Source organism: Desmodus rotundus, chromosome 7 (genome assembly GCF_022682495.2).
Source record: "Desmodus rotundus isolate HL8 chromosome 7, HLdesRot8A.1, whole genome shotgun sequence".
NCBI lineage: Eukaryota > Metazoa > Chordata > Mammalia > Chiroptera > Phyllostomidae > Desmodus > Desmodus rotundus.
Window position 1 is genome coordinate 90,075,023 of NC_071393.1, and position 8,668 is coordinate 90,083,690.

At 48.1% G+C, this 8,668-nt stretch overlaps 1 protein-coding gene across 1 annotated transcript; it reads left to right on the forward strand.

Moving 5' to 3' along the window:
• The first annotated feature begins 1,339 nt into the window (after positions 1 to 1,339).
• Positions 1,340 to 3,205, forward strand: FOXB1 (forkhead box B1). Its single transcript, XM_024568542.2, has 2 exons — positions 1,340 to 1,729; positions 1,958 to 3,205. The coding sequence occupies exon 2, from the start codon at positions 2,014 to 2,016 to the stop codon at positions 2,989 to 2,991; it is 978 nt and encodes a 325-aa protein (XP_024424310.1). The 5' UTR covers positions 1,340 to 1,729; positions 1,958 to 2,013; the 3' UTR covers positions 2,992 to 3,205.
• Positions 3,206 to 8,668: the final 5,463 nt, after the last annotated feature.

Here is an 8,668-nt window from a genome sequence, read left to right on the forward strand (position 1 = left end):
GCACCTCACATTTCCCAACTGAAGATGATTCAGTGTGGGCTGTAAGTATGGAGTTTTTAACAACACAGTACAAGAAACGTGTCCTAAAGGTCGAAGAATATACCGAAGCCAGCAGGAACTCCTCGAGTCTAAGACTGCGAGCCTGCAAGGGTGGGGGACTCACTATCTCATAGCAACCTGATGATGACGACGGCAACAACGATGACGACGATGATAACTCACTGAGCCTCCTGACACAAACCCCAACGGAAGGGAGCCTGCTGCCCCGCACCACGCAGGGGGACCCCGAGGCATACCACAATCTCTTCTCTCTCTCAAAAAAAAGTTAAACTCACTGTCTTTGCAAGTCTAGAAGGTATCCTGTTTTAGTCGGCCGAAGGCAGCTTTTGCTGGGCTCCCTAAACACTATGTTCTCTTTATGCGAAAAGAGGGTGGGGGAATTGGAGAAAGTTCCAGCTGTAAAATGCAAACTTCCAGGCAACGCCCAGCTACTAAAATTTCAAGCCACCTGGGGGAAAGCAAAAGCCCCTGCAGTTCATCTGGTGACCAAGTGTGTGGAACAAGCTGGGGCCTCCCCAAGTCTGCACACCGTCTGACCCGACAGCCCGAGTCTTCGTCTTGTGTCTAATCAAATTCCTAGAGAACTTTTAAAGTGAAGACTTAGCCATTTCGACCAGATACACTATTTTAATTTTTTTTTAATTGGTCAGTATAGTTAGGTTCAAAATGTGCTCTTACGGGGCTGCCAGACTATATTTTTGTAGGTATTAAAAAAAAACCCAAAACAGCCATCACTTAATGCTACACACCCACTGTGCAGAGCGAAGGCAGCAGCCTAGGAAGGTCAAATCAAACTTTGACCTGCCTCTTGGAGGACTGGGGGGAAGTTGTATTTTTATTTGATAACCCACGCAACCCGCCCTGGGTAATGCCAAGCGCAGGAAAAGGGTCAGCCGCAGAGGAAAGCCCTGCCTGAAGTTAGCTAACAATACAAACCCGGTACAATACGGAGGAAACAGAATACCCCAGCCAAGCGATTTCCATGTCAAACATCATCTGCACGGCAGCTCGGTCTGTGAACGGGAGTGGTCGCCTGAACCCCTGCTCCTCCGCTGCTGCCTCCTCATACCTTCACAACCGTGCGCCCCGGCCGGTGCGTCCCGCTCCCGCCGGTAGTCGAGGCTCTTCCCCCTCGCCCAGTCTTGTGCTGGAAGTGATTCCTATTGGCCAAGGTGTCCATGTAAATAGGTGTGAAAGAAACCGGAGCTGGCCAGGCTCTCCCCTCTCGCACAGTCCCCTCCCGCCACAGCCCCCTCCCCCTCCTCTTCCTCCTCCTCCCAAGGCGATTGTCATATGATAGCTAAGAAGTGGCACATTAATGAAGCGCCGCTACAGGGGTCTTTTCTGCTCCTGTCACCGCTTAAAACTATCAGATGGTTCGAGGGAGGACATGGAGGCAGCCACCTAGCTCAGCGTTGCTGCGGAGCCCACAGCAGCGCCCTCCGGAGCCCCGAGGCTGCAGCCACCACCTTCCGCGCTGGGACTCCGCAGCTGAGCTCGACCGCCTGCGGAGCGCACCGCCAGAAAGCGCTGCGAGGCTGAGCTGAGGAGCTCAGACTTGCGGAGCCCAGCAGAGACGGGACACTGCGCCGTGGCTGTGGACTGGGAGGGACTCGGCGAGCAGCAGCGCCTTCCCGGATGCGCACGCTCAACTTGGAGCAACTTTAAGGTGAGCCGCTCTCGGTTGCATTCCAACCCGAGTCCCTGCTCCAGTTCCGGCTTATTTCCATGCTACTCTTGCGCCACTTGCCCCTCTGGCCGAGCCCCACTCTGCACGAAAAGTTGCTGGTGCTGCAGCCCCTGCCCTACACACGCGAAGTCTGTACTCAGCCTGGCTGACCTCATGGTGTCTGTTTGTGCACCCGTGCTCTCTCCCCTTATCTTTTCCCCTTCTCAGATCCGAGCAGCCGCCGGCGCGCACGGACCCAGAGCAAGCAGGGGGCAAACAAGAAGATGCCTCGGCCGGGCCGCAACACGTACAGCGACCAGAAGCCGCCCTACTCGTACATCTCGCTGACTGCCATGGCCATCCAGAGCTCGCCCGAGAAGATGCTGCCGCTGAGCGAGATCTACAAGTTCATCATGGACCGCTTCCCTTACTACCGGGAGAACACGCAACGCTGGCAGAACAGCCTGCGCCACAACCTCTCCTTCAACGACTGCTTCATCAAGATCCCGCGGCGGCCCGACCAGCCGGGGAAAGGCAGCTTCTGGGCGCTGCATCCCAGCTGCGGGGACATGTTCGAGAACGGCAGCTTCCTGAGGCGCCGCAAGCGCTTCAAGGTGCTCAAGTCGGACCACCTGGCGCCTAGCAAGCCGGCCGACGCTGCGCAGTATTTGCAGCAGCAGGCCAAGCTGCGCCTGAGCGCGCTGGCTGCCTCCGGCACGCACCTGCCGCAGATGCCCGCTGCCGCCTACAACCTCGGCGGCGTGGCGCAGCCCTCGGGCTTCAAGCACCCCTTTGCCATCGAGAACATCATCGCGCGCGAGTACAAGATGCCTGGGGGGCTGGCCTTCTCCGCCATGCAGCCCATGCCCGCCGCCTACCCTCTCCCCAACCAGTTGACTACCATGGGCAGCTCGCTGGGCACTGGCTGGCCACACGTGTACGGTTCCGCAGGCATGATCGATTCGGCCACCCCCATCTCCATGGCCAGCGGCGATTACAGCGCCTACGGCGTGCCCTTGAAGCCGCTGTGCCACGCAGCGGGCCAGACGCTGCCCGCCATCCCGGTGCCCATCAAACCCACGCCGGCCGCAGTGCCTGCGCTGCCTGCCCTGCCCGCGCCCATCCCCACCTTGCTCTCGAACTCGCCCCCCTCGCTCAGCCCCACGTCCTCGCAAACAGCCACCAGCCAAAGCAGCCCCGCCACTCCCAGCGAAACGCTCACCAGCCCTGCCTCCGCCTTGCACTCCGTGGCGGTGCACTGACCCGAAGCGGCCGGCGCCCCCTCTTGCCCCTCTCCCCGCTAGCTCACTCGCCCTCTCCGGCTCCCAGTCCTGCCCTCCCTGACCTGGGACCACCACCCTAGCGTGTCAGTTTCCCCTTCGGCCACCGTCTCTCCCCCATTAGAACTTTGTTTTGGACCCGGGAGACAAAACGCAAACTTGCAGCCGGGCCTGGAGGCGCGTGGGAGTTGTCCTCTCCCCGCACTAGAAGGGAAGGCAGGGGGGGTACTCGAGCCTAGCCGACCCATTCCCGGGGTCCCCGAAAACCCTCCCACTTAAGAGGCGGGGGAAATCCTGCGTCCGGCCTCCGCGGAGAGTAGGGCGGTCTTCCCTCCGCCCGCACTGGCGGGGCTCCGGCCTCCGCGCTGTTCCGAGACCGGAGAAACCGTCTCAGAGGTTTCCTGGAACAGATCTCCGCGGGGTCTGCAGTGTCCCAGCGGAGGGCCGGCTCCCTCTGTTCACGGCTTGGGAATCCGCTGCGAAGAGAGACCACTAATCTTCCTACCCCGCTCGCCTCCGCCCATCCGGCAGGGGCTGGGCAGACCACAGCTTCCCGTAGTAGCGGGCCTGCCTCCCCGGCTACCGCAGAATTTTTTGTTTTGAGTTTTGTGTCCTGCCTGAGGCTCCAGGCGCCGGGGGTTAGGGGAGAGGCTGCCAAGCTGGGAAGGGGACGCTGGTCCTCCACACAAGCAGAACAAAACTAAAAGTAACCTTGTATTGTTTACAAAGCGCCCGGTAAAATGTAAACAGTGAACTTGAATCTTATTGCTTGGCGGGCGAGCGGGCAAAGCCCACTTTACAAGTACCTGTTGTAATGTGAATGTTTACTCTTCATTTCTGGCCAGGTGGAGGGGAGGGGAGGGGGGGATGGGAAAGTTAATTGGGATGTCAACTTTCCGATTACTTAGAGACCTTTTTAGCTATTTATTTTATTGTTGGGAGGGGGCGGGGAGAAAATAAAATAAACCCAAACTAAGAAAGCATCACGGGCAACCCTAGAAGAATTTAGATGAGCTGACTGGTAACTTGAAGGAAATGTCACCGGATAGGTCTCCCAGGGACAAGTCCTTCCGTTTGCTACAAGAATTTTCCCAAGAAGCTAAGGGCTGCAAAGAGGTGTAAATGCTTGTGAATAGGAATGATTATACACTGTGTAAAATGCACTTTTGTTTGCTATATTCCTTTAGAGTCCTAGGTAATTTGCTGAGAAACGAACTGTTGTTCTGGTGCGACCTGCTTACGTTAAAAAAAAAAAAGTTGTAGTGTCATCAAAGCTGTAAAATTTTTACCTTTTATTTTGTTCCTTCCAGTATAGAATTAGCATGGCATTTTAAATATTGATGTTCTTGTTCCCAGCATGCCTGTTTTAAGACAAAGAATTTTAAAAAGGTGTCTACATTAAATTATGAACCTAGTCCAAATAATATTTTCTCATTAAAATATGTAAATTCAACATGTTTTGTGTGTCTTTGCAGAGTTTTTGCAAACAATCACTTTAGCAAAGACAGATATAGTGCTTCTCTGAGCGTGCGTTCTGCAGTGCATTGTCTGAGTAGTTTGTCTTTGTTCATATCTCATTTTAAAACAGTCAGACCGTCTCTCATGCACTTACAGATTGGGAGAAAAATTATTCAGGTGGACTCTTGAAGATATAGTGCATAGGGAAAGGAAACAGACTATTTCTAGCAAAGATCAGGTGCACAGGTGTAGTGCTGAAAGAAAGACTGTTTTGAAAAAAATAGAGTACTTCCTAAGTGTCTTTGTCTATCTTAAAATGCACATTTTACAAAATATATCCAGCATTTATATACATGCAAAGCTTGCGTAGAAATCAGATAGAGGCGAGACGGAGATACAAAAAGTAAAAGTAGACTTGCTTTCACAGTCCTTATATTCTGATGCATCTCATTTTGGAGTATTCATTTCCTTGCTCATTTAAATTTTTGCAGTTGTTGAAATTTTCTTTTTCAAAAGTTACCTAAAAGTCCACCTTGCATGTTGAAACCTGTTTACTTTGAACTGAACAGACTTCTTTTTACTCCTTCATGTGAGAAAATAATGCTTGATGCATTTATTTTTAAGAAGTGAATGAAGTTACTTAAAATGTTGCACTCTTTAAATATTTGCTTTTCTTCAGATATTTGCAGAGAATTAAAATTTGCCAAGAATTTAGAGCTCAAGGCCAACTGAAACTTTATCGAAGGGCTCACAATATTTCCAGAGTGAGGGGTGTATTCAACTAATAAAGCTGCGAGACAAAGAAAAACTTAAGTGGTGATTAACACTTTGCTGTGTAAAATGATTAAACAAGAGACTGTGCAACACAGGGAAACCCACATAGAAACGATCGCCGTACTGCATAAGGAGAATCCTTAGCACCTGTGACCCTTACATATTTAGAGGGTTATCTGAAAAAAAAAATTAGGATTAATGCAAAGGGTAATTAATCCTGTTGTGACCAATTTTTTAAAAGGAAGGATCCCACACACAGCCAAAAAAAAAAAAAGTGGAAAATAAATGAACCATTGGACTGATTAAAATGCATGAAGCTACTAAAGCTCGTCAGAGAGGGGACAACCAAACTCATTCATCAAGCCCAATTCACAATTATATCAACAAGATCAGCCAAAGAAAGCCTGGAGAACTTATCCATCCTGGCTAGGAGATTCTTAAAACTTTGTTCTCAGCAAGAATTCCTCTGCGTTAAAAATAAAAAATACATTTTCATCATTTCCTGTGAAATAAAATGAAGGCCATCTCTGGGATATTCTAATCTCATTGATTTTACTAACAATGAATTTGAAATGGGAATGAAGAAGCCATATTAACATGAGCCTCAAACATTTTATAAATTATCAGTTAGTCAGGTAAAATCTTCTTCCTAGAACAGCCCATAGAGCTCAGAGTTAAGCAATGTGTACATACATACATTTAATAACTGGTAGTAAAGGAGCTGCAGATCCTATTTCTGATGTTTAGCAAAGGAGTGATTTCAACTCAGTATTTGCAAGTGTCCTTTTCAGCTGGTAAGTTCGTCATGGTGTGTTGCAAAGAAAGAAATAACTTGGGCATTGTGTGCCCTCCTTTCACAACTGCAGGCATCTCTTCTCAGACGAAGTTGAATGAGTAAAGTAAAGATTCCATGATGATATTTTGACCTTGATCAGAAATCCAAAGGCAGCCCAAACACACATGCCTCCACCCCACTTTATCTCTAGCTCTGAGATTTATACCCTTGTTCAGCTGAAGTGGCCCACAAATGAGGAAGTTTATAACTATGATACCTTCAATGGCTCTCTTTGTCATGTCAAATCTTTTCACCTGGCTCAAGTCCAAAGTCAATACATGCAGCTCTAAAATAACACTGGAAGAGATACCACTATACAGTGAGGCGAATGCTCAGGGTCTAATTTTGAGAATCAAGTTACGTTATACTATTTTATTTTTTAAATTTGGGCAGGAATTTTTTTTAAATTCAGGTGTTTGGTTTTGGAAACTTGGCTATTCTGTTACTTTTGGTTTTTAACATGACTCCGCACTCAACTGTTTTTACATGGCTTTCTCTGTGATTTGGGGAAATGCTTACACAATGGATGAATTTTGTGCACTTTCTCAAGAAAGAAGCTACAGGAGTTCTCATTACTCCTATTGGATTGGGGGCTGACAAAGTCTAAGGCGAACAGAAGAGGTGCCGATAAATGACCCTCAGAATGGCTGCAATATCAGAGCAGCCAGTTCAGTGCCTTTAAAAGAGACAAGAACAGTGAGTGTGTTGGAAGCGTAAGTCTGGCCAGGTGCTCAACAGGGGAGAAGTCTGGGGGGTGGGAAGGAGGAGGAATCTAATGAAGTGCTGCAAAGAGGAGGTTTTCCACTGGTTTATGCATGGTGGGGAGGTGAGGAGTGGTTTTTATTTTTACAAATAGAAACTCCCTTTGTAAAAAGTGTCCATGTAAGAAATGGAAAGGATCTTCTGGATCTTTTCTCAAATTCTTAATATAAATGCCAATTATTTTTTTTCTCCTAACGCCACATATGCACAGAGACACCCAAACAAAAAACAAAACAAAAACAACCCAACCCACCGGCTGTGAAGCCTCAAAGGGGATGCATTTGTTTCTTTTAAACTAACAACAAATTATCTAATTAATATGTTTCAATTACAGCATGAAAGGCACAGCCCCCGGACCGCCCGCCGTGGGGGCACAATAGCCCCAGAGCCCACTCTAGGAATTTACAATAACTTCACATCTGTTTCTTTATTTTCCACTTTTCGAGTCTAAAACTCCTCTCAAGATCACTTCAAACCCCAGCCTGAGTTATGAAATATGCCCCGGTGTTAAAGGGGGACGAAACTTTGCCCACAGATGCTTCATTTGCAAGCAAAAAAAGTGAAAGCCCATTGAAGAGCATTAAACAAATATATTAGAATTCTGTCACTTTATGCAATTGAGTAGATCAAATGAAGGGTCTCGGCCACTTCATTCACTCTCATTCACTCGAATAGAAAATGCAAAGAATAGCAACCCGAGACTGGGCCACCGATGTAGATTTAGCTCCTTTTTACTGGGAGACAAAAAGGCTGAATTTTCACAAACACATTGCTGACTCGGGGACTAGGAAACCGGCACTGGAACCCCTTTGGAATTTAAATTCATTTTATCTTCCTCTCCCTTTGCGGGGATCTGTTTGCACGACAGTGCAAGATGCAGCAGGCGTCCTCTGGCTTCTGAAAAATGGGGGAGGGGAAGACAGTGAGAGGGGGTGGCAACGTGGGCCTCAGGGTTCCCAAGGAGCTCTTGGTGATGGACTAACACTCAGGCCTGAGATAATGACTTTGATTTAAACAAATCTTTATCTACATCAATACAAACATCATTATATCACTCACATCTCCAAGTCTCTTACCTCCTTGCTTGGCACGGATTACATAAAACAGCGTGTTTTCAAAGACCAGAACTGCATCTGGGTCACCCAGTTTCCCTCTTGCAACTACTCTCTGCTCCCTGGTGTCACAACCAGCTGGGACGCTGAGCTCTCAGCGTCCCCTGCTTGATAGTCTCTTTCTTTCTCTGCACACACACCACCACCACTACCACCACCACCTCTGAGCACCAAGATGGTGAACTTTTTATGCAAAAATCGGGAGGGGAGATACTTGTTGGATAGAACTTCCAAGTCAGAATCTTCTTACATTTTCATTTCCCATTCTCCGGGTGGGGGCGGGGTGGGATACAAGCCAGGTGTGGCAGTGGTAATTGAGATAATTCTGTGATGATATTTCTGTACTGTCTTCAATGCTTGACATTTTTGTTTTGGTAAACTTTATACACTTTTATGTATCAACATCTTACAAACCTCGCGGTGACTGTTAGAGCTGCTTCTAGAGACCAAGTAGAGAAAAGTAAAAAAGTAGACTTCTCAGCTTTCGAGGTGTGACTGGAGAGGGATGAACCGGTTTTTCTCACATGTGAAGTATGAATGAGAGCTGATAGGAAGGGGAAAATATTTAATGAGTTTTCTATTGTGTTTGAAAATTTCGCCTGGTACCTTTTCCAGGTACATCAAAACTTTGAACACTTTTCATTTTGGCCTCAAGATGTGTAAGTTCATATTTGACACTATTCTTCACTTAATTCGTGGGATTGGTAACTGGAGATGG

What these genes read in the sequence shown, in the direction of transcription:
- FOXB1 (XM_024568542.2), top strand. Translation starts at nt 2,014, where the DNA reads ATGCCTCGGCCGGGCCGCAACACGTACAGCGACCAGAAGCCGCCCTAC.